Raw genomic sequence first — 26637 nt, 5'->3', positions numbered from 1 at the left:
TCTAAAGTAGCCATTCCCCACCCATGTAAGGTTAACAGAAAAATTTATGACATTAGGGGTTAAACTGTTCGATCAGTTGTAGAAAGCTGCAAGTCAAAATAAATATTTAGGCTGATAGAACCTAAATTAAGTAAGGTTTGTTTAAAAAATCTGAATATGGTTCCATCTATTAAGTTTGCTATACTTGGTGAAAAGCACAAAACAGAGTTTTTAGAAAGTGTTTACCAAGTATTAGATTTGCCAAAACCAACAAGTTGATGCATTATTTAAGTAAAAGTAACCCTCAGGCATTTTATCTACTAAATCCGATGTGTAATCCCATCAAAACAATTGCATGGCTGGCTGCTAGAACACATTTGTCCTCCGAAACATTCCCACCTGTGACCTGTAAAGGACGGATTCCAATCTGTAGTATTTTTAGAACAGATACAAAAACACTCCATGAAATTATGAAGCTCTATTAACATGTTTCTATATTTTAGTCAGTTTCAAAATTTACATGATGCAAAGTTTAACTAATTTGTATTCCTTAAAGATTAATACATTTGACTTTCCACTACTCAATATGGCACAAAAACCCTTGCTTATTTATAGGTAGCCTTTGCCCCCTAGAGGAAAATAAGCAGGTCTGTAAGATTACAACTTCTCCCAGTTTCTTTTTGGCCAGCATTCATCTGTCCTCATTCTCCTCTACTGCTAACGCTTGACTTTCCAAAGAAACAAAAGGGAAGAAAAGATGTGTTTATTTTCAAACTGTTTTTCTGATTGACATAAGAGTAGAATCTTACAATGAAGTGATTCAAGGTATTTCTGATCTTCATCTACAGATGAGGAAAGTTAGAGCTGAGTACAACTGAAGTCATACTTTAATTTACTTTGGGCAGCCTAAAACTCAAGGTTTTCAATCACTTAAGCTGACTTAAGAGAACTGAGCATTTCCATCACCTTACTAGTCTTAATATTGTTTTTCGTACAGACTACATTTTTAAAAAATGGCATAGAGATGGTATCTTTTTTACAGACACGGGAAATGTGGTTCACAAACATGAAGCAAACTGCTAAAGGTCACAAAGCTAGTGGAAAGCAGGGCTGAGAATCAAACTGAAATGTTTGAATGTGAAGCTCAAACTGTTATTGCTTCCACTGATACAGAAAAGAAAAAGAAAAACCAAGGGAGTAGAGTGTTTTCCCAAGGACAGATGATCAGAGTCTTACCTAAAAATATCAAGCCCAACAATCCATCCAACAATTTGTGATATTGATCATCATAGGACAAAACCATTATTTCACGTACATGCATGTCAATGAACTAAACTAATAAACCTAATCAAATTTTCAAGTTAATGTTGGCAATCATAAGAACATTTTTGGATGCTGCTTCCCCTTTTCTTTTACTTTTTTTTAAAAAGAGTTTATTTATTTTTTGAGAGAAAGAGAGCACAAGTGGGGTGAGGGGCACAGGGAGAAGCAGATGCTCCCCTGATCAGGGAGCCCAATGTGGGGCTCATCCCAGAACTCCGGGATCATGATCTGAGCTGAAGGCCGACACTTAACTGACTGAGCCACCCAGGTGCCCCGCTGCTTCCCCTTTTCTAAATGGCCTGCATGTAGAGTACAGTTTCACTCTCCGTGCAACCCTAGGCGTTTCAGACAGTCATTTTTATTTTTACATCTGAGCAAAGTGAAGCTCTCCCTCAGAGGTGACATGATTTATCTAAAGTTACCCAGACAGTAGTGGCAAATCTCATCCAGAAGGCAGTCGTTCAGTCTTCCAACTGAAGTGCCCTTCTAATACAAAGGACTATAGAGAGTTAAAAATCGAATGTCACATTGCTAATTCTCTTGTTTGTAATGACAAAAGTAAAAGTTTGATAAAATCGAAAGCAAAGGGGCATCTGGGTGGCTCAGTTGGTTAAGCATCTGACTCTCGATGTCGGCTCAGGTCATGATCTCAGGGTGGTGGGATGGAGCCCGAGTCAGGCTCCACACTCAGCCCAGAGTCAGCTTGAGATTCTCTCTCCCCCTGCCCCTCCCCCACTCACACGCTCTCTGTCACTCAAATAAATAAATCTTTAAAAAAACCGAAAGTAAAAAAAAGTGTGATCTTTTGAAGAATACGATTTATATTTTGTTGATATTTTCTTACATTGAGCCTTAAAACAAAATTTTAAAAAGCAGGCAGCAAGCAAGACATTTTTCCAGGAGATCTGACTCTGCTCAGAAGGAAAAAAGGATTCACTGCAAGCCAAGACATAAATTATAGTTTGTTTCATTTTAATATGTGTATCAGTCCTTAGAAATCAGAATATAGACTTTAACTTGATGTAACCAATAAATTCATATTGGTTTATTTATTTAAACCACAATATTATGGAGAAAGGACTAGACCAAAGGGACATCAATATTTTCAGGAAAATATGCAGAAGATGAAGTTGCTTAGGAGGACAAAAATCAACACTGCTTCTTGATTAAAGTGGATCCAGGTCTTCAGGAAAAAGTCAGTTGGGGCAATCATCCTTTGTCAAACAATCTGTAAATATCACTGATCAGTCCATTTTAAGAGGAAAAGTATTGATGTTGTGAACAAGGCGGTTCTTTTTTTTTTTTTTTTACAAAAATAAATTTTTATTAAAAGCAGTAGAGTCTGAGCAGGAGACAGTACAAAGAACGTAAACAATGTAAACATCACTACATTCAGCTCAGCCTGATTGAATGCTGAAAGACAACTCTAAATGCTCTGTGCCCTTACTAGCAAGATACAGTAATTCTATTATACACAGAAAACACACTCTAATTTTGATTAAGAAAAAGTATTGGTTCATTTTTTAAATGAGGTATAAAGGAGAATAGACATGGTAACTTACTTAGCTCAGATTTCTTCTCAGGAACATTAGTATACAGAAGGAATAAAGGATTAAAGATACAGTACATTTCTATAGACTAAATGATCCAGAGGCATTTTCATTTCTCTGAGGTCAATGAAACAAATTTATATTTTTTATCATGAATCAAAATTTTATTTGTTGTGTTAAAGAAATGTAATGCAGTAAAGGGTTACAGAATTGTTCAATTAGTGCAAGTTAACGTTTACTGAGTCTCTACCACACAGTCCAAAAATCATGTTAAGTATTTCACCTTAATTACCTTATTCAATGTCTTAGTTACCTCACTATAATAATCACCTCTTCACAGACAAAGGAGCCGAGGATGAGAAAAAGAGAATTATTACTCAGGGTCACAAAGCCAAAAGCATAGAAAATGGGATCTGAACTTAGAAGGTCTGACTCAACCACTATGCAATTACCTTCTATGGGGAAATATCTAAAATCTAAAACTGAATTTACAGCTCTGGAATGGGTAGGACCTAGTAGGTAACTAAGTTCCAAAGGAAGAAAATAATCAATGAGTAAAGAGAATTTAAAAGAGTATTAATTTGTTATAACATGATATATGTGAATTTTTCAGAAATGTAAAAGCAAATAGTTTACTTTTATTTTTTTTAAATTAAGTAGGCTCCATGCCAATGCAGAGCTTGAACTCAGATCCTGTGATCAAGACCTGAGCTGAGATCAAGAGTCAGACACTAAACTGACTGAGTCACCCCGGTGCCCCTACTTTTGAAACTGACATTTGTTTTTAACTTTTGGAAACCTGCTTGGCAAATGATTTACTCTTAAATCCTAAGTACAACTTCAATTTCTGGTATCTGAGATCCACAGAATACTGCTCTGAATGTATTTATTAAAAACACTCCAAGTGTTGAACAGATTAACTTCAAGTTTAAAGCTTCCCCTGCAAAAAGTATTTTTATTCTTTGTCATTCCTATGGTCTCCTTATAAGTCACTCTAGTTACATTTATATTTAGTAGATAGCAAATGCACTTTAACAAGGAATATACTCTCAAACTACTGAAAAATGTTTATCTTTTCAAATCATATATATATATAATACTTGTGATCATTTAATGTCATAAATTCACGTATAAGTGAGTACGTGTATGTGTGCATGCTGCCTATCAATATAAACATGTGGGAAGTGAACTGACAATTCACTCCATTCCTGGATTTTCTTCAGAACACAAGACTGGAAAAAAAAAAAAAAAGAAAGAAAGCTTTTGTTTTTGCTTCTGTTTTAATTTCTCAGCTGCTCAATGGCTTCTACAACCCTCTTTGAATCCTGAAGTGTGTCTCTTATAATTAATGAGCATACCATAATCCAAGCTTCTTGAGAATGGGAAAGCCAGAAAAACAATGGAAGGCACAGCCCAGTAGAGCAAAACTTGCCAGAGTACACTTAACATTGGGAGGAACTCTTCACTTCCCACTAAGGAACTCACACAGGCTTGTTTATAGCTCATAGCAGCCTACTTTTCCCCTCCTATCTCTCATGGGAGGTTAAGAATACTTCTCAATGTGACAAAAACCCACCTACTCAAAGGGAAGGTTAATTATTGCTCCATAATTAAACTCGAAAGAAAATTGTTAAGATTAATGAAGCAGTGCTTACTAAGTGATTACAAGCTCCCCATGAACTACCATAGAAATATTTGTTTACCAAAAACACCTACACGTATATTGATAACAGATTCTTTGCAAATCACTGCTGTGAGCAATCTAGATCAACATATATAAATCATAGCCTATGTATCTGGAAAAAAAAAAAAGTAACATAGGAGGAAGAAAAACAGGGAAGGAGGGAAAAGGGAGGGAGGGAGGGAAGGGACAGAGAGCAGGACAAGTTTTACCTTTCAGCAAGAACTACCAAGTAGAATTTTTTTCCACTTAGTTCTCTCTGTGATAATTATGACTCAGCAAAAGACTACCACAATACCCTCTCCAATCTGGGTAAGTTCAAAAATGTAGAAAAACCTAACAACTTTTTAAATAAATAACAACAAAAAAATGGTCTCTTATAATATAAACATATAATTATTGTAGTTATTTTAGCATTAATTTTAATTAGGCTAAAACATAAAATAGTTACATATTGATAAATAATACCTGAAACGAGTTCCATAGTGTTGCCAGAAATAAATTCATATACAGCTGCCCAGAGTACATTATGGAATATGTGGGTGAGTTCCTCCTCCCAAAATATCATTGACTGACATGGCCATCATGTCATTACATTTGAATTACAACATATGTTACCAATGTGCCTAATCACCTTTTAGTAACACCAGTCAGTCCAGCTACTCCCCTATGCTGATACCAGACACTGTATCAGTTATATATGCTAAGTAAGTCTGTAATAACAAAGACAAACCCAAAATTCCCAGTGTCTCAAAATAGAAAAAGTTCTTCCTTGCTTATGCTTCACAACTATTAGGATCAGTAAGAGCATAAGGCAGAGGCCTCCTCTCATTTCAGACATTCAAGGACTCAGGATGACAGAGGTGCCCCTTCTCTTCAAGTATAGGTCTCCATGCCAGAGGTAAAGAGACCTTCATGCTCTCCTCCAGCCAACCACAAGTGGGCCAGGAACACAATTCCTCCATGTGCCCAGAATGGGAGAAGGCTGGAACTATGAAGAAACTTAATAACATCTCAATTATCCACTCATATCTATAGAATAACCAATGCTAATAAACTTCTTGCTGTTGTTTTAATAAGTTGTTTTCAGTTATGGATATCCATTATATGTGAACAATCAAAGGAACTCAAAATAATTTTCACTATCCTTTTATCTTTAGTTCATTCCAAGAAGTTTGACAGTTTGCAACTGAACTATTTGGGGATTAACCAAACAACATGGAAGAGTGTAGGAATGCATAGCACCAAATATATTACATTTATAAAGATTTAAAATTGGGGCTTCTGTATTTATCAACTAAAGTTAAAAATCCAAAAGAATTCTAAAATAATATTCATTTTTATCTAGGCAAACAAGAAAGTGAGCAAGAGGCATAACTGGAAAAAGCAAATCAGCAGGAGGGTTGGGAACCTACAGTCAAAGAGGTTTGGAATCCGGATGACTAGAAGGATAAATGAAGAATTGTGGCATTCATCCCGAGGTACCACACAGAGCCACAGGACTAACTGATTCCAGAGAAACTCTGAAAGAAATGTTTATATGGCAGGCACTAAAAATGGGTCATAAACACGTCTCATACAATGTGTGTGACAGAAAGAAGAGAAGGGATGGGGATCTCACCTTTAGTCTAAACACAGCATGACTTCATTACACTAGGTCCCTGTAAAGCAAAGGCAGAAACACTAATGGCTGGCAGAAGATAGCAAATGACCAGCAACTGGAAGACTCATGGCAGAAAAGTAAGAGAGTCAGCTTATGGACATCCCCACAAGGCATTAGAGATTCCTGAAAGACAGGATGGAACAGGCTGAGGGCTTGCCTGAGGTTTGGGAGTTAGACTCAGGCAAATTTCAGAGTGTTGAATGGGATAGAGAAAAATTAAGCACAGATAAATGGGCCATAGACATATGGATCCCAAACAAATTATGAATTTTGTTCTAAGCAAAATGCAATAAAAACAAAATGACAGTTCTTACACATTCTTGGTGATCAAAACTCTAAAAATTTTAGTTTTTGCCATTCATTTCTTATATGTGACTTCAGATGGAGGCTTCTAAGATATACAGTTCTGCAGTGCTTTTTAAAGCAGAGTTGCCTCTGCGACCAACATAGGAAGAAAGGAGACTGATGAAGCAGAGCTCTAGGCCTCCTTCCCACCTCAACCAAACAGCTCCATTTTTAAAAATCTTCTTTATATATTGGCTCTTATTTAGAAAAAATGTTTCAGTGCTAAGAAAAAAAAAAAGTTGTGGGGCGCCTGGGTGGCTCAGTTGTTAAGCGTCTGCCTTCAGCTCAGGTCATGATCCCAGGGTCCTGGGATCGAGCCCCGCGTTGGGCTCCCTGCTCCGTGGGAAGCCTGCTTCTCCCTCTCACTCCCCCTGCTTGTGTTCCCTCTCTTGCTGTGTCTCTGTCAAATAAATGAATAAAATCTTTAAAAAAAAAGAAAAAAGTTGTATTAATTCACATTCTACATGTATTTCTTTCTTTCACCTTAAGCATTTCTTACTACTTAGAGGATCAACTTCTATTCTGCTTCCAAGCCCTCTTTGCTCCATTTCTGTAGAGTCTGTGGTCTCTGGATGCAGAGGCCAGAGGCAAGCACACATCATATTTATTATGCCTGGAACTCATTTATGCCCTTATCACCAATTGAACATCAAAATATGGTCATCAGAAAATTCCAGGGAAATCATTTAAACAGAAAAAGCCATAGGCTTTTTTAGAGAGATTTTAGTATATTATAAATGATGGGATTAAAATGTTTTCTGCTGTGCAAATGGACCAATGATGCTCCACAGCTATTTACATCATCATCTTTGAAAGTAAAGCCTATTGAAATTTTTTTTTACAAAAGCAGTTGCGCTTGGTTAATTTCTCAAGCACATCTATTAAAAAATACATACCGTTTGCCCTACAAGTTACAAAACCCAAGGCCAGCCAAAGAGAGCTGACCACAGCCTGACATATCTATAAAGAAAGCTGACCTCTCTGAGAAGCCAAAGTAAACTCAAATTTCTCAGTCTACAGAGCAGAAGCAGATTTTTGAAAGTTTGCCAGATTTATGTAGAAAGATTACATAAAGTAAACAGATTTTTGTCTTCCCAAAGTGCCCTCTTTTTCACATCACAATTATTATGACTAGCTACATAAGAAGAAACATTTCCAAAAGCATCCAATATACGATAAATATTTGTTATGTATTACTTATTCAGAAAAATCATAAAGCTCTGTTTCAACATAATTGTGTGCACATAATTTTTGGAAATTACTTCTTTTTTTTTCCTCTTGGGACCCTTCCTTGATGTGAAAGGCAATAAACAGACTAACACAGAGAAAAAAGTAAAAAACTGTAATTTTTATTATGAAACTATAAGGGCAAACTTAGCTACCTCTATTTGTTTTTTTGTAATGAAACAAGGAAAAAATGCTTTTTGTGTTTTCTTCTTGTTTTGCTTTGAGGGGGATAGTGAAATCAATAGGCAAAATGAAACTGAAATTCTATTTTCATTTTACATTTCCATCATTTCCACTTCCATTTACATCATAATGATATAAAATTAGAATAAAATCTTAATCTGTCAATATTTTTTAAGTCTTTTGTGGGAACCTTGAAGTTATTTGTTTTTAATGATCAATTCACAACTTTTTTCTGAATATCCAGGCCAGTTTAAATGTTCTGAGGTCACATCAACGCTGAAAATGTTGTGTATGAATATGAATGCATGCTGTATATGAATGTATATGTATTATGTAATTTAAGAATTAGCTAAGTAATCCACAAACCAACAAGTAAATATACAAAAATACTTTTAGGGCCTAAATTCAATGGAGTTATAAAGATAAACACATTGATTCTGAGAGAGGATTAAGTGTAAAAAAAATACCATTTCAACTGAGCTAAAAAAAAAAATGGCTAACTGATGTTAATTTTCATTAACTCAATCCTTTAAATTCTTATTATTTCCCTGTTTACTTGAGCTGGTTTATATGCTAATCTGCAAAAGGGCTAATAACTACATAAGACCTTTAGCACATTAAAAGAAAGGATCGAAACTTAAAATATTGGTTTCGAGCCAATCTCATAAGAAATCAGAAATCACTTCACCACCAAAATTATACACCCCTTTACTAGTCAGGGGCCCAGTAAGAAACAGATGGTGTCCTCAATTAAGATACTTTGAGAAAACATTATGGCATGGATAGTGTTTGGCGAAACCAAAGAGAGAGAACACAGCATTCAGGGTTAGAAACAGCAGAGAGCCATTACCATCCACAGGCAAAAGGGGTGAGAGGAGAGTGGTTGTCAGAACTCCAAGGGTAAGCCCACCTCACTGAAGCTCTGACCTTCAACAGAAGAAGGGAGCCCAGACCTCTCTCTTCTCCCGCTCTCAACACTATTTCTCAGTGTACCATAGAATAACTAAAAAATGTAAGACATGCTATTTCCCCAAAACACAGATTTCCCTAGAAAAGGAGAGTGAAATGAAAATCCAAGATAGATGTTGTTAAATTGTCTTAGTAAATCTACACAGACTTTGAACTTGAAATATGAAATATACAGCTCTTTAAATTTAAGGAACTTAGACTGAAAACTGTTTTTTGAGATTGATATCACATTGTTTAAATAATATATACCAAATAGAACAAAAATCTAGGGATGAAAGCTTTCATTTGTAGAGACTACTCTGTATTAAGTAGTTTAGTGAAGTATACTCTGATTATTGTCCTGGCTAGATACGAGATATATTTTTTTAATCAAACTGTAGAACTATCAAACAGTCCTAAGTGACTGTGCCTCTTTCATGTTAGAGAAATGGTATTAAATATAAATTCCAAGAAGACTTAAATTCAGCTGAAATAATGTTCCCATCATATATTTGCAGATTGGGGATCCATTAATCAGGTAAGATTTGGACTACATAACACCTGAAGTCCTTCATATATCTGCAAATTTGTGATTCAGATTCAAGCACTCCAGAGACAGTGAGAAAACCCATAGCTCTGAAATTCTCTAGTTTTTCATTTGAACCAATCTGTATTAAATTTTTAGAGAAAGGAAAACCACAGTCTTTAGGGTATTCTATATATTCAGCACACGTCAATGGGACAAATAATATGTGTTTCACACAATTATTCCCCAAATAAAATAATGTATGCAGAGCTTGGCAAACTGGAAAGCATTTTCTCAATTTTAGGTTTTATTATATTCTTTAAATTTATAAAATGCTTATTATAATGCTTTATTTCCTTGTTTTCTCAGGAGTGAATGTCAGTATAATGATGAAGCTTCTCTTTAAAACGTTTATTGGAAAACAAATTGTTTAGATATGCAAGCACAGAATTAATTTTTTAAAAATTATCAAAATTTTTAAGATTACCTTAAAAGGGAGGAAGACCAGTAGAAATGTCATGAAAAAAATACTGTGTAACACCCACCCAGCATGAATTACCCAGGAGAGATAATATTTCTGTGAAATTCATATCACCTTAACATATTTATGCTAAAAAGTAATTTCATCAAGGTAGCCTTCTCTGGTTGTCTCCTCAACTGTTTTAATGCTTTTTATTCTGTTTAAGTGTATCTAAGTTGTATTCTAAATCAGCTGACCCTTGAACAACATGGGCTTGAATTCCATGAGTCCACTTACACTCAGATTTTTTTATATAAATACAGTACTGTATTATAAATGTATTTTCTCTTATGATTTTCTTAATATTTTCTTTTCTCTAGCTTGCTAAAAGAATACACTATATATGTGTGTATATATATATGTATGTATATACACAAAATATGTTAATTGACTGTTTATATAATTGGTAGGGCTTCTCTCAATAGCAGCCTATTAGAAGTTAAATTTGGGGGGAGTCAAAAATTATACACAGATTTTCAACTGTGCCCATAACTTTCCTGGTGTTCAGGGGTCAACTGTATTATAATCTGGCTCTATTAGTGTTCTAGTATCTTCTCCACGCACGTATTTATTCTGTTTTCCCAAACAACAGAACATTCCCCAAAGAAACTTATTATCCAGAAGAAATAATTAGAGAATACAATATCCAGGATTAGGTTGGCAGGTAAATTATGTCATTTAACATAATGGAAACTAAACATTTTACCTTCATGTTTTATAATGTGTTCCAAATATTAATGATTATGTGATGGGGATGGGCATGGTTATGGTTAAAATGGGTATCAGCAAACGTGTCAGATTTTAGAAAAGACTCCTATTCACTTAATTTTGAGAGAAACACTCCATACTAATGTATTCATTATGCATTTGTTACTTATTATACTTTCTGTGTATAGCAGAGATACATTACTTATTAATATTTAATAGATAGATAGCTAGGTCATTCTCTGCAAGTGAGCAAAATTCCTGAATGATAGGTGAAAGATAATTGAACATGGAGCATTTAGCATTTTATGGAGTCTTATAGATCTCATTTTGTAATTTTCCTTCAAGAAAATATCAGAATCTTTAAATGAGCACTAAAAAAAAAATTGTTTTCTTTTCAATATCTGAATGTATAAGCTTTCAGGGAAATCCCGGGGCTTACTGGTATGTGACCACAATCCAGTGATCCTAATTTTTTTTACAAATGGTTTAATAGGGATTAATATTCCAAGATAATTCTTTCTCAAAATACATTTCAAAACATGAACTTAATTTTGCATAACACAGCAAAGATTAAAATACTCATGAAACAGTTTAATTTAAATGGATTTGTAGGCTATCAGCAATGATATCCAAAGGACATCTTCCCAGGCCTAGGATGACTCACACACCACTAGCTTGATCTATTTGATATATTAGTCATGCCTCCATCAACACACAGGTACTGAGATGCTACCTTTTCTGTATCTAATACAAGATAGACATACATTCAAGATGCTTAATGATCCTTTGTTAAATGCCCCAAATTCCTAAACAAGTTCAAATAATGACAATCTGCTTCATTATTTATTATTAATCCTCTATCATTTATAGCGAGAAGGTAAGAATAAAAAAGACATTCAAAAACTGAATTGAGGGCCTAATGGAACTCGAGCAATGGACTAAGTGTTTTACATGTGCAATCTCATTTAATTCAACACTCTACTACCAAAGATTGATGAGTCAAGCTCAGCACTTGACAGATGCTACTAGGAGGCTGAGTCATTCTGAGGACTCAAGTGTAAGGTACACCAAAATACCTTTCATTTCAATGAAGTGATATACTTAGAAAAATTGCATACCTCTCTGATTTTTATTAGTTAATTGATTTGGGAAGAAATTTCCACAGGGCTGACAGGAACTAAAATATTCCAAGCCATTAATTTTATTAGGTTCTTAAAATTCAATACATGATGTCATTTCCTGTTCGCCTATACCCTGAGAAATAAGCATCACTAACCTAATCTGAGAAGGGGAAAGTAGTAATACAGAGTAACACAGTTACGATATAGAAGAGTAGATTCAAACTCAAATAGTAGATTTTAAAACCCAGCAATGACATTTTGAAAAAGAAAAGTTTACTTTTGAATGAATATTGATTTTAGATTCAAGAGCCAAATGACTTTCAGTAATGTATACCAGAGTGATTCTAAAGAATATCATATTTTATAAAAGTCTTCAGTTTAACAATAAAATTGCTTCTATTAGGAAATGAAGTCAATAAGGTAATGCATGAAGCCGAACTCTAAGTAAAATTTCCTTGTCAATTTTGGAAGAAAACTAACCTACAGTACATTTATCTACAGCTATCATAAAACCCACTGACACATCTTGGGAAATGTGTGCATGCAGGGGACATACGTGCGCACACTTAAATTTTCTTTTTTTTTAATTTTATTTATTTATTCATCAGAGAGAGAGAAAGCACATGCACAAGCAGGGGGCAGGGGCAGAGGGAGAGGGAAAAACAGGCTCCCCACTGAGCAAGGAGCCCAATGCAGGACTCAATCCCAGGACCCTGGGATCATGACCTGAGCCGAAGGCAGACGCTTAACCAACTGAGCCACCAAGGCGTCCCCACACACAAATTTTCATGTATTTTAATTTATCGCCCACAGAAAATATGTTGCCATATAATGGAATTTTGTTTCATTAAGTAATATATATATGAGATGTCCTAAATTGTTTGTCAAAATTCAAAAATGGCAAAAGTAAAAATTATGGCACTTTACTTGATCAGGCCTACACTTTTAATAATATTTTACTATTACTACATTTATAGATTATTAAATAGGAGTGAATAACAGAAGCACTGAACTTGACATGCAAATACTCCTTTCCTCTTTCTTGGAAAGAGTTTGCATGTTTGTCTTCAAACTGTGCAAGAGAGGATTGGGAAATGTCATTACTGTAGAAGTAATGCTAGAGTCAGAAGAGAGAAACATAAAGAGAAATGAAACCAGTTAAATAGAAATGGGCAAATTTTCTTATCATTTTTTTTGTAGATAGCCATGTGTAGAAAGTTATATGGACCATAATCTTTTAATATAAATATAAAATTAATATTTCTTATTGATTCTTTTTTCTTGTTTAAAAAGTGATATTAAATAATATGTTGAGATCAGAAGCTGGCATAAATAATACATTAATGGAATTAGAAATTATATAAATGGTAGCCATCTTCCATTCCATAAAAAACCAGAAAGTAAAAGGTGGCCTCTTTCCCCAAATGATGTAGTTTTATTCTTCGACTGTAACCCATGTTATTACTATCTTTCCTATTGAGATCTTTTTTGTTTTGTTCATTTGACATTCGATATTTACTGAAGCTCTATTAAGACTGTCATAGACAACTGAAGACCCAGTCTTTATGCTTGAAGAATTTCCAGGTCTAGTGGAGGGAGATGGAAATATAGACAGAAAATACACTGCGATATGATAAATGCTAGAACAGAAGTACAGTTCGCGCTGAGCACCATGGGATGCAGCCAAGGGGTAAAGCAAACTCTCAGGCTCTGCATCTTCAAGGAACCACAGACTCAATATGCCTTTCTACATTCCGTTAGAGAGTGTGGGATCATGGCAATCATTTACAAAGGAAGTAAGATCCAAGGACACTAAAGAGGAACGCGAAACATGCTGAACAGTTCTGAGGGCAAAAAGAGCAGGAGTAGAAAGAAACGAAAACACACTGATAGAGACACATATTGCTGTAGATGACAAAACGGTTGCCTAGCACTGTAAACACACACAACTCAGGCTAGATTTTACACAGGCACATAGTGAGACTTCCCTGGGGTGATAGGATATCAAGGATTAGTACAGGCAGAGTGAAAAGACAAATGAGTATGTGTGTTCAGATTTCCTGGAATCTATACAGGGATCCCAATTTCCCTTCACATAAGTAGCACCACTGATGTAAGTAGAAAACAAAGGTTCCATTAAGGCTTATTATGTGATTTAGATACCCTGGTAGAGAATTTTTCTGCCAAAACTGTTTTAGTTGCTTATTTTAGGTGAAGTAGTAAGAAGTAAGATCTTATAGCACATCTTATATTTTAGCTATATAGTCCAGATTCATCTATGGTAGAAAAAAAAAAAAAGTCTTATAAAATGTAGTAAAGGCCTCATGAAAACATGCCAGTCCCTCCCCAGACTTATATCTGAAAACCAGGTAAACAGCAATGTCATTTGATTTTCCTTTAAAAAAAAAAGTTTATATACATTAAATGTAGACAGTTTTTAGTAAACATTTTACCTGAAATAAGACATCATTGTTTTTAAAAGGCTTCATTTTGTTTGTTTACTTGGCTTTCAAATTTTCACATAAAAATTGGGGAATGGCAAGTAAGTTTTTATAATCCTATATCACCCTCAAATATGTCAAACATGATCTTAAAAAACAAGACACATTAATGTATTACTTTAAAAAGCAGCAGTCCAATTATTTACTTTATAATATACTCAAGATAACATTTGCAATTGTTGGTGTCATCAATACAAACCGCGATAGTTTTCTTCTTGCTGTTTTCTGACTATGAAATTCTTTAGTACATGAATGTATTATTAACAAACATTTTAGCAGAAATCCTATGTCAACAAAATCAACATCTCTGTCCTGGGAGCCTATTATTTCCTCAAATATTAACTAAATATGATTTTGTGATTTCAGTGGACACATTCAAAATATTCAGCATTTGGTACACCATTTCCATCACCACCAGCACTGCACAAAACAACCTAGAATTGCATCTATTGCACGTAAAGAGTCTTCTATCCAATTTGTGCCACTTCTATGATGTAATGAATGTAGAAAATATTTCCACTCATGGTTTTCAGTACTTACTACAGTGAATAAAACAGAAGTAAAGGAAAACTATAGAGAATAATTTTGTATTTATTCCCTTGATGACTTACAGGATAGTCTATTTTTCTATAGAAAATAGAAATCATTTATTATTATAATATGTAAGTAGAATTTTTAAAGTCTTATTTTAAAACCTGGGATTACATGTTACCATATAAAGTAAAGACATTTTGGAATAAAATTAGGTATGAATGAGCAGCACAACTGTATGTAATTATTAACCTCTAACCTCATGAATATCATTATATGGTAGTTTATTTGAAATGGTATTAAATAATTCTTTCATAAGATTTTCTATAGTGTTTATATAAAATATTTAAGATTTAATACACTTTCCATAAATTTTACTAAATTAAGAGTCTGCAGATTTTCACATTCCTTTCCTATAACACAGCAATGCCAAAAAGATCTTCTTTAAGTGAGGTAAGGAATGCTGAATATATTTTATAAGAATTACTTCTAAATGCAGCAGCTACAATTATGTCATCAGGAATTACTTATCCTTACCTTTCTGACTCAGAATACCTAAACAATTAAAGAACACACATTTAGAATAAAGAGAATACAGGCTGTGCAATTTTACTGATACAGCATATATTCTTCCCCTATTATACAAAGTTTTCCTAGTTCAGTTCTAGTACCACAATAATGATTTTAACATAATCACTTATTTGTCTATGGAGCTATTCCTTTCTCATTTTGCCAGCTAATTAGCCAAAAGAAATAGACGTGCTCCCACGTGATTTATACATCAAATGTCTAAAATCACTCATATTCTTACTCATTTACAAAACAAATGACTATCTAGTCCAACTTCTATAAATCCTAGCACTGTTTCAACCCACATCTCATGATCATGACCTGCAAAATCTTTGAAAATCATGCTTAATGTGCACACAACTTTGTTTTTGTGCCTTGCTACCATTCACAAAAAAAGCTTCCAGAACTAGATTCACTTTCGTTTCCTCATCGGCAGTCAATTTCATGATAGAATTTTAACTACTGGAAAAAAAAAACCCAAAACAGATTCTCTAGATTTTATTAAAACAGCAATAAAACAAACAAACAAATACTAGTTTCTGGTGTTAATTGTCTTATTAGCCAGCTTGTAGCATCACATTTTCTGTGTGTACTGTAGCTTCTTATTCTAGGGGACACTAATTAGTTTTAAATGGTGTTAAATACCATCCCTGCAGTTGCAAGTGCTTCTCTGGGATTTTTACTAGAGAAAAGAACTCCTGTAATTTAAAACCACTTTGTTTTCTTCAGCCACAGCTGTTAGTGAAACACTGACCTGTAGAAATCTTAAAGGTTTTCAACCCTCTCTCATTGCCATTAGTCTGTATTTATTTTCTAACACGTCTTCTCCCCGTGTACCATTGCTCTTCCATAATCCCCATCCCCCAAATTGCTTTCAGCAGAGAAACCGCATCTAGCTAGTTAAGCCCTTCTCTCTCTTTCCCTCCCACCCTGACCCCTTACAAAGCCTTGGCTACTCTTAAAGAAAATTCTCCAACAACGTGTCAATTTTATATTGGCCACAAAGACAACTTCTGTTGGGGAAGGGGGAGGAAAGAGGGACTGGAGCTTGGCTGTCCCTTTCCACAGACAGGGATCTTTGTGGCGATCAGAAAACATTTCCTGCATAAAAAATCAACACACTCTCTAGTTGCAGGGTTGGGGAGCGAGAACAAATACGTATCAGCCATGTCCTCAAAGGAATGGAACACATCCGTTAACCTTACAAACAGGAAAGTCATTTTCTCAAAATATGTCCGCTTTCTTGCATTATTAAACGTAATCCACAATCTGAAATCCTCTGGTAGCTCCCCCACTGGGGATTGGGTGAAAGCTATAAATCACTCCTGTACTTTTTTCTTTTTCCTCTGCATTTCCGTTGCACTATTTCTTCCATCTAGCTCATCCCTGACATGCTCCCACTCTCCTCGTGTGTATCAACAGGGGACCGAGGAGAGCAAAAATCACCCAAGAGGGCTGACAGGTTTTACAGGATCAGCCTGTGTTTAATTCTACCCTTTACCCCTGCCTCCAAGTGGTTTCACAGCCAGGAGACCCCAGAGTTTGCACTTCCAGTGGGGTTTCGAAAGAGCAAGCACACGGGATTTATTGTGCAAAGCATTTTTTTTTTTAATTATAGGGCCTGTGGGGGAGGGGGACACCCTTGTTTTCAGGGGTCAGAAAGTCATGTGGTCCAAACAGGCTTGCTATTGAGTTTGTGTCACCTTTTTGTCCTGCTTCCCCAACTTGGGGCAGCACAACTAAAGGGGTCTTGGTTGAGACAGTGAGACAGAGAGACAGAGAGAGCAAAGACCAGAGGAAGTGAAGGGTACTTTTTACAGGGCTATAGCATCAGGCTATAGCATCAGGCAGAAATCCTACAAATCCTACAAATCTCCCCAAGGGGCTGCAGCCCAATAAAGACCCCCCACCTCACCAACCTCCACTGCAAACTGGCTCCACGTTTTTGATGCACTACCAGGGCATCCTGATGAGAGCTATCCCATCCTCACCACCCCATCTCTAAAACCTTGAAACCCAAAAGTAGCTTAAGGGACCTTTATTAGTAAAGATCACAAATCAAATGACTCCAAAGATGATAGAGTTAAAGAGCAATGATTAAGCCCTTGTGTTGAAACCACACAACTTAATACCATCTCCCAACACCCCCCCCCACCTCATCTCCCCCTCTCTGCTGGGCACTTACCTTCTTTGGGCGGTCGCTTGGCCTCCCTGGTAAGATTGCAGACCTGGGTGGTTTGCAGCTCCTGGGTCAGGCAGCCCTCGGTCTGCTCATTCAGGGGTAACACCACGTTATTTAACAAAACCAGCGACTGGTCGTCGATCCCCCACTCTCCCAAATGCTGAGGGCAGGTGCATTTTGTATACATAATCCCACATGATTCTGTTCTCCCATTTTCTGATTTTAAGCAGCTCTCCAGCCAAGTGCATAATACATGGCAACCAAACTGGCTCGGGCTCACCTTGTTCAATACCAAAAACTCAAAAAAGGATTTCTGATCTTCTTCCCCTTTTTTCTGTAATCCTGGGAAATCGGTTGGAAACACCCGACGTATTTGAATAAAATTTTTATCATACTGTAGAAAAACGAAAGCATTCTTGGAATCGCAGAGTTGCATTATAGAATGATTCTTTCTTAAAAGATCCTTTATTTTTTCATGGGAAAAATGATCAAACTGATAAGCCAAGAGGGAAAAGTTAGAGCAGCTAAGGTCCTTTTTGGAAAATTTCAGGTAAATGCTATATTTGGTTGGATCTGGATTTTCCAGCGTCCAAGTGCAGTTTGTAAAGTTTTTGGGAAACATTTCACTTACAGAATACGATCCATAAATGACTCCCTTCACCAAAGTTGAACACCAGAAGTCTTGGGCAGCATTAAATCCAAACATAACCAGGAGATAGGTGGAAAATATATAAATCAGCAGGTTACGAACAGCCTTCATCCTATGTCATTTGGCCTGTAAAAATGGCAATGAAAGTAAAATGCAAGTAGGAGTCTATGCGCATTGAAAAAAAGAAACTCCTTCCAATATTACAGCCAGCTGTTTTAAAGATTTCAGTAAAAAACCCTTTTTAAAAGAAGGGCAGGTAATTTTTTTATTTTATAACGCTAGGAAATTATCTGTTGCTGTGTGAACAGCGCCCTCACGCGGTCATCACAATGGCCAAATTCTCCACATTCAATTTAAAAATAATATTTAATAGATGATTAACAGGAATGCTCTATTTATCTATCAGGATTTCCTCCAAGTGCATTATGAGTCTATTGAAAGAAGAGGAAACATATATTTTTAAAATATCATAAGCTAAATTTTAATTTTTGAAAAAAAATTTTTTTTAAAGATTTATTTATTTGACAGTGAGAGACAGTGAGAGAAGGAACACAAGCACAGGGAGAGGGAGAGGGAGAAGCAGGCCCCCCGCAGCGCAGGGAGCCTGACGTGGGGCTCGATCCCAGGACCCCGGGGAACATAAGCCAAGCCGAAGGCAGACGCCCAACGACCGAGCCACCCAGGCGCCCGTAATTTTTGAAATATTTTTAAGCAACCTATACAACCTTTTCTCTCCCTCAGTGGGCCTGCAGTAAACATCATCACACAAAATCTAATCTGATAATCTGGGAACAGCTGTCATCACATTATTTCTCTTATCTTAAACATGAAAAATAATTTCGATAAAGGATAGCCACGATTTTAAAAACATGAATGATAATTTGTTGAGGATGAAACATCATCTCCCAAATGCCCATACTTGTCTTTGCAAGGACCACCGTGTGAACTGATGGGAATTCCTGTGCAGAAACACTGTTATTCATGTGGATTAATGAAATTTTAAAACCATCATCTGAGAAGGGGTATAGATGGGTAGATACATGGGGAAGACTTTTCAACATCACCACCAAGAACCAGGATTTAAGGCAGTCATTTCAATGTGACATGCCCTCTTGGGATACATAAAGTGGATCACTGTATTAGTATCTGTATCCAAAGGCAATGTCAGTGAAAAATCCCAGAACCACGGTAATTGAGCTGGCTTCAGTCTTTTAATTTTTTTTTAATTAGGACTATTTTATCTAGAGTTATCTACTGTAATTTAAGATTTACACATGGTAGATAAAAGACATTACTATTTTCTTTCCTAGCAGATTTCAATTACTGAATTGCTCCCTTTCCAACAAGAGCTCCAAAGCTCCTTTTCTATTTTTTAACCTGGCCTTGCATAATAAAGTAATCCTTGGTTATATTTACCTCTGTAAGTTGTTATCCAAAAATAACTCGAATTTTTTTCAGCTTTAACCTTTAAGAAGTTATTTCTTAGAATAAATGACACTGCTTTTTTGTTTAGCCTTTGAGCTGAGAAAAGTGATGCCAAGTTAATTATAAAAGTCTTTAGGCTGCAGTCTCTTCCACTGTTCTGTAAACAGAGACAGACATACAGACATATAGACAGTTAAGAGTTTTCGAGTCTTTGCCTCTCTCTGAACCAAAGGATAAAACCCTCTTCCTTCCCATTGCATAACACACACCAACGCATGCACACAAATACCAGTGACCGAAGTCCCTGAAGATAGATCTGCATTTTCCAGATCATAATTCAAATTCTATGTCTTGATATAGGAGAAAACAGCCCCAACTCTAAATCTCTATATAGCAGCAGTTTAAAATAACATCAGAACTGCTGGGACTATCAAAACAGCGTTCTCTGTTTCAAGCATACAGCTCAATGAATAATGCATTTTCTTCTTGAGAAAATAAAGCCAATGAGCATTTAAAGGTTAAAAAACTGGGAAAGTTGCAGGAAATTCTGGAAATAATTTCCTCTTTTTTTTTTTTTGCTGTAGCACTTTGCAGGCAATGCAGGTCTGCGCAGTGTTCTTCAGGATAGAGTGTAGGCGTTGAGAGCCAGTGTGACAATAAGTGTCTAAATTAGGAATTCCATCCATGAAAGGGGGCTTCATTTTATAATAGGTAACTCAAAAAGAGGTCGTATTTCTTTTCCCAATGAAATCCGGTACTTTTGCTTCCATTTATTTGACAGTGCATGTCTGCATTGCTGTGCTCATCAAGAATTAGAAAGAGTGAGGAAATAGCTCCGATTTCACTTTCAAGCTTGCTCAAGAGAGCCCCCTCAATATAATGCTCTTTATCTTAATCCTTAAGCCTTGGTGTACGGAGCCTTGTTTTATTCTAAAGAATCAAAAATGAATCATTGAACTCTGCCGCCCCCCCAACCCCCGCCCCCGACTGCAGGGCCAGTTCAAACAATTGTATTTCCCTCTTCAAGAAAGAATGGAGTGGGGGTGTCTAAAGGATGGCTACCAAGGTCTCAAGGATGTTGTGTTTATTTATTTATTTACTTATTTGTCTCCTGCTGAGAAGCAAACCGGCATTTAGTTTAGCTATTCTCAAAACTGATTTTCTCGGTGACACTTTAGTTTAGTCAAACATAGACGGCGCCATCACTCCACTAAATTTTTTTCCCCAATAGAAGACCCATTGCCTCCCCTTATCTTAACTTCCTTCTAACCTAAAATTTTCTCCCCATAAAATCACCCCAATCACACACAACCATCAGATTTTCTAGGTCTCCCTGCCTATTCCTTCTGACCCAGCACATCTCTTGAAAAACAGACTTCTCTAACTTTTCAACTGCGGCGTTTAAGTAAATGCAGACAGTCGGGTTTGCTCGCAGCCCCTCCATCTGCCAGAACAGCCTTTCCTTTCCTGTCCTCCCTCCGCAAACACCTAGACGGAGAGCTCCTCTGTGGCGACCCCTGGCAGAGGGAAGGTGACCCCTGGACCCCCCTTCCTTACCTTCCACTCCGAAAGCTCAGGGAGGCTCTTGCTCTAAGACACCAGCACAGGCACGCGTCCCAGCAACAGTGACGGAGAGACTCCCCTTCGGTCCCAATCACCGTTGCCCATTTTCCCCGGCTCAGCTTCAAAAATCAGGATTTATTTTTTTAAAATGCACACTTAAGAGAAGCAAAAGATGGGGGGGGGAATCAAAGAGGGGTGCGTGGGAGAAAAAAGCCCCCGGGACCCCGGAGCCTGACGCCAAATCCAACTGAATCCAACCTCCAACGGAGGTGGCGGGGAGGGGGTGGGGGGGAGGAAGCCCCCCGTAGAGAGCCTCCAAGGAAACAAACAAACAAACAAACAAACAAATGCAAGTGGCTTAAAAGCAACGATTTGTTTTATCAAATCTAAGCCCAACAAACCGATTAGCCAAGAAGCAAAGGAAGCGCTGAGACGAGAAGTGACCGGCGACAGCAGCGGCTGCTAAGGCAGATTTGTTGGGGCGGTGGGTTTATTACAGGAGTATTCGTGGTCGGATCGGAAGGCTCAAGCTTATGCTTTTTCCTCTTTCCGCTTTCCTCCCTCCTCCTCCTCCCCCCCGCAGGTACTGATGGACGGACCGCGACTAAGGAGAGGGGGGAAAAAATCCTTGGCTGGTGATGTCGGAAAGCTGTTTGAATGCCCAGCGAGGAGGGGCGCGAGAGGGAGCGAGATAGTAAAGCTCTGTCTCGGGAGTGCGCGCCGGCGCGCGGCGCTCGCTCTCCCCGGGGCGCGCGCGAGGGAGGGGGAGCGCGTCCCCGGGGTGTGCGCCCGCGCGCCGGTCTCCCGCGTGCTCGTGCGCGCGCGCGTCCGCGGGCGCGCCGCGCGCCCCGCGCCAGCACACGTGCGGTGCCCCAGGCGGCCGGCCCGAGGCTCGACGAGCGCCGCGCGGCAGCTGCGCCTTCCCGAAGCTCTGCCGCCCGAGGGCGCGGGCGGGTGTGTGTGAGCGGAGAGGAGGGAAGCGGCGGGGTGAGAGAGGAGGGAGGCCCGGCGGGAGGGCGGGAGAGAGGCGGGCGGGAGGGGGGCTCCGCGGGGCTCCAGCCAGGGCCGCCGTGAGCCTGCACGTCACGGCTACTCAAAACCAAGCACGTCCCGAGAGCAGTATTTTCTGCGTCTGGGAGGTTTTTGCATCCTCAGTTCCCACCGCTGGGGCTGGCGGCGACCAACTGTAAGGGAAACTCACTGGGAGGCGAGGCAAGGGGGGTGCGAGGACTGGAAGGCGACTCTGACGGGTGGGAAGTAAATACTGGACTTGGTCGTCTTTCTTTCACCGCGGACCTGTCGCCGCCGAAGAGCTGTCATTTCATCACCGGGATTCAGATGAATTGATCCAGCCCTCAGCGGAGGGGGCACATCTCGGCTCCTGAAATGCTGCGTGTCTCTGGCTGGAACAATACTAGTTTTTCTCAGCGAGGCTGCAATTAACATCTTATTTGTTCTGGCTAGATACAGGCTTTGTCAGGACCGCGGTGCGGCGACCGAGGTTGGGCATCTTGCATTGCTTTCTGCATGGCAATGGGATCGTGGTTGTGGGGTCTAAACTTTTGTTTTCTTAATGTATCTGATTCCTTTTCAAGTTTCCTTAGTAACAGGTTTGTGGACAGAGGTGGAAAAAAAAAAGGGAAAGGGGGAGGAAAGGCTACCAAATTCTCTGTTTAGCAGCAAAAAAAAAAGAAATTTTCATCACTCCCCACCTTTATTTATTTATTTATTTATTTAGCCCCCTGGACAGTTGGCTGACAAGTATTTGATGAACTAGCTCCAGATACAATGCTGAAAAGGTCATTCGCCTACTGATTATGTCTCTACTTGTAAACGCAGTTGGTGGTTTGCAAAACAAGTGGCAAATAGTATGGTGATATGGCGGGGGAGACCACAATGGCTAATTCATATAAAGTGTTGGAGTCTTCCTAAAGGTGAGTGGCTTAAGAGTCAGGTGAAGTGGAATAAAACAATTTCCATCATTTTTTTTTCTCTGCACTCTTTCTGCATTTTTCTTCCTCTTGTTGTTCCTCTCCCCTGGGGCAGATGGAGAGTGAAGAACATCATTTTAAAAGAGGACTATAGTGAAAACAGAAAGGTGCCAAGGATCTTTTATTCACTGGAGTTGTTTGAAATATTAAAATTGGCCCTTTATTTCTTAATACATATTAATAGGGTGACCCTCTTCAAGGCTTTTTCTTCTAGGACAAGTGTTCAGAATAACATCCTGTAAAGGAAACCGTTAATCATTCCCCAACCAACAAGCTTTAACCATGTTCCAGGAACATTCACTGGCTGAGAGAGCAGCCTGTGTGGCGATTTGGTTTCGTGTCATTTTTGGTTCATTACAATATTTTTTATTCATTTAAGGGAATGTGAAAGGAAAATAAGGTTTATGTCTAGGGCATAATCCAAAACATTGTGTCTGAAGCAAACACATTTTCTTTTAAAAACAACATTCAGCAGTACAAAAGAGAATCACATTTCCTTTATTTCAACTTCCATAGAGATAATAATTATGATATTTGCAAGACATTTTGGTTAGTTCTGTTATTTTGCCAGAAGCAAAAATAGAGATTGATGACAAATGCTAAAAAATGGAAAAAAAAGTAGAGGAAACAATGAGAGGTTTAGATATATATCTATCTTGCATCTAGTAATTTCTCACGTTATCTTCGAACACTGTGATTTTGATGTTTCTTAGAAAATCTTAAAGTCATGACATAGTAACATAAGAATAACAGCTGAAGGGGACAATTTAAAAATACTTAATCCTGAATGGAAAGGAGTACTCATTCCCAGGGTCATTTATATTTAAGTAGAACACAGGGCTGGGTCAGGGAGAAAATCACCCTTAATAAAGCACTTCACCCTTCACACTGTTTCCCATAACCTTCATAAATTGCAGGCTACTGAGCCAGCCTGATGATGATCCTGCTGAGGTATATTTATAGCAGATGATTTGTAGATGATAAATATGCCAAGCAAGACACCATCTCCAGTAACCCCAGGCTGGTCTGACTTCCTCAGGGGGTCATAATCAAGAATCACAAAAAGAACCATGTATGGAGAATCTGGTCTCTGAACCCTGACAACAGCACAATCCAAAGGCAAACCAAGGAAGAACCACCCTGATTCATGTCTACTATGTTCCATGTGGAAGCACTGCTGATATATTGACCCAACAATAAAAAGAGCAGCAGTTTACATACTGTAGGCTCTCTGTGTCCTTTCCTCTCTATTGAGATTGGTCTGTTTTTATGTTTTAATACATTCTAAAAATCACCATTTCAGATTATAATTATGAGCCTTCATTTGCCTCTCACAAGTGCCTGTGTGTATCTGTGTATGTATGTCGGTATATATGCAAACACAGACCCATATTTAACACATACACACATATATGCGTGTGTGTATATATGCATATATTATATATAAAGTGCATATACATATATATAATATGTTCATATGTATTTCAGTTATTACGCATGTATTTGGGAGCATGGTTTTACTAGGCTCCTTTTTATTTCTCTTTAGTAATAAAGTATTCTCACCCCAAAACTACCAGATTAATTGTACAAACTAATTTTCATTTAAGTTTCCTTGCCAACTTTCGAAAGGACTATTAAGAAACCAGTGTCAACACATCAGAATATAAACTTGTATTTTAAACTGGCCCAGGCATGTAAAGTTAGTCTTTCAAATTTCTCTCTCCTATTATTTATACATTTTTAAAGATTACTTCAGAGAAATGAGATTTCCAAGTATAATTATCTTTTTCTTCTATCGCTTTTTATTTTTTGCTGTTTAGTCCTTCTATCTTAGGAGGGAAAAAAAAAAAAAAAAAGAACCCCATCCTCCAGGATTATTGCTAAATTCAGTATCACCTGCACAATTCTTGGACTCAAATGATACGTTTTGAATATGCTTACTTAGTCTTAAAAAGTGTTTTCTTCCCCCTCACCCCTTTCTCTCATAGTCCTTGTGGTATTACTATATTACCACTTACAAGTTTTAGAACTTTTCTTCAGTAAGTCTTTAAGAAGCACAAACAGGGATGCCTGGGTGGCTCAGTCTGTTAAATGTCCGACTCTTGATCTCAGCTCAGGTCTTGATCTCGGGGTCGTGAGATAAATAAAAAATAAATAAATAAAATGTAAAAATGTAAAAAAGCACAGATAAGTTTGTAGATTATTCCTTTTCAATATGCTCAAATTTTTCAATACTTAATGTCTCCAGTACACACTCATACACACAAAGAATTTTGAAAACCACTAATTCCATAATAAAAGGAAATTAATGTAACAACTTCAGAGGTATGAACCTTAACTATTACTTACTATAATATACTAATATATTACTATTTTATTAATATGATATATTAATATATAATACTAATATATTAATATTTTGTATTAATAAAATCAAAATATTACATGATTAAATGGGTGAGTACTTACCTTTGCTTAAAATTAGCGTATTTACTATGAACTGAAAGAACTTCTTCTTATTCTTCTCTTACTCCTCTTCCTCCCCTTCTTCTTTCTTCTTATTATGAAAAAAACTTCAGAACTCCATAGCTTTACCAGCTTTACGCTTCCTTCCTGGCTGCCACCTGCTAATACAAAGGCAAACCATTACATTCTTACTCCCCTCACTGTGATCATTTTTTTTTCCTCTCGGAATGAGTTCCCACCCTACCAATAATGATGACAAGAACTAAAGTTTTGAGGAGCAGCATATCTATTGACCTTAATCAACACTAGAGATTGAGGTCTATTGATTACCTATTATTTCTGAACTGTTGTGTTTCTCCAGCTCTGTTCCTTACCAATTCTGACTCATTCATTCCTACTATTTCTCTTCCCACCAGATTCTCCCACTTGGCCTTTTAGATCTCTTTGCTCTTCTGTTCCAACACACCTTTATGCAGAATGTTCTCTCTGTATCTTCTGTTGACTAAAACCTGCTATTTTGTGAAGACATGGCATCTCTTGTCAACAGCTATGTGAGTGAGCTTAGAAGTGGAAGTTTCCCCAGTCAGGTCTTGAGATGTCCTGGCCTATATCTTGATAGTAGCCTCATGAGAGACTCTGAATGAGAACCACTCAGCTAAGCTGTTCCTGGCTTCCTGATCTGCAGAAACTATATGGTATCAAATGTTTCCTGTTTCCAATTGCTAAGTTTAGGGATAGCCTATTATACAACCATAGGTAACTAATACATATCCTATGGATTCCATGCCCATTATTATAATAATTTACTTAAAACTTTCAACTTTCTATTACATTTTCATGGCTGAATCACCATGCATCCTGTACTGTACATCTGCTGTCTCTGAGCCAGCACCCATGAAGCAGAACACTGGAGAAGAACTTCACACCCTTAGGCAATCTGATGTCCCTATGCATTCATAATCACCAGGTTCACATGGCCTCACCA

General features: G+C 37.5%; 1 protein-coding gene across 1 annotated transcript in view; it reads right to left on the bottom strand.

The window, feature by feature from the left end:
* Positions 1-21919, bottom strand: part of ADGRB3 (adhesion G protein-coupled receptor B3) — a 707437-nt gene extending 685518 nt beyond the window's left edge. Inside the window, exons 1-3 of the mRNA XM_045867061.3 lie at positions 21190-21919; positions 19624-19789; positions 17562-18333 (exon numbers count right to left, since the gene is read on the bottom strand). Of these exons, the coding sequence (XP_045723017.2) occupies positions 17562-18318 (757 nt within the window). The 5' untranslated portion in view covers positions 18319-18333; positions 19624-19789; positions 21190-21919. The remainder of the gene's footprint in view (positions 1-17561; positions 18334-19623; positions 19790-21189) is intronic.
* Between the last annotated feature and the right edge of the window lie 4718 nt (positions 21920-26637).

This window comes from Mirounga angustirostris, unplaced genomic scaffold, assembly GCF_029215605.1.
Source record: "Mirounga angustirostris isolate CCGP_5_RB_7025 unplaced genomic scaffold, mMirAng1.0.hap1 SCAF_8, whole genome shotgun sequence".
Classification (NCBI taxonomy): domain Eukaryota; kingdom Metazoa; phylum Chordata; class Mammalia; order Carnivora; family Phocidae; genus Mirounga; species Mirounga angustirostris.
This window is presented reverse-complemented; position numbering and strand designations above follow the sequence as displayed.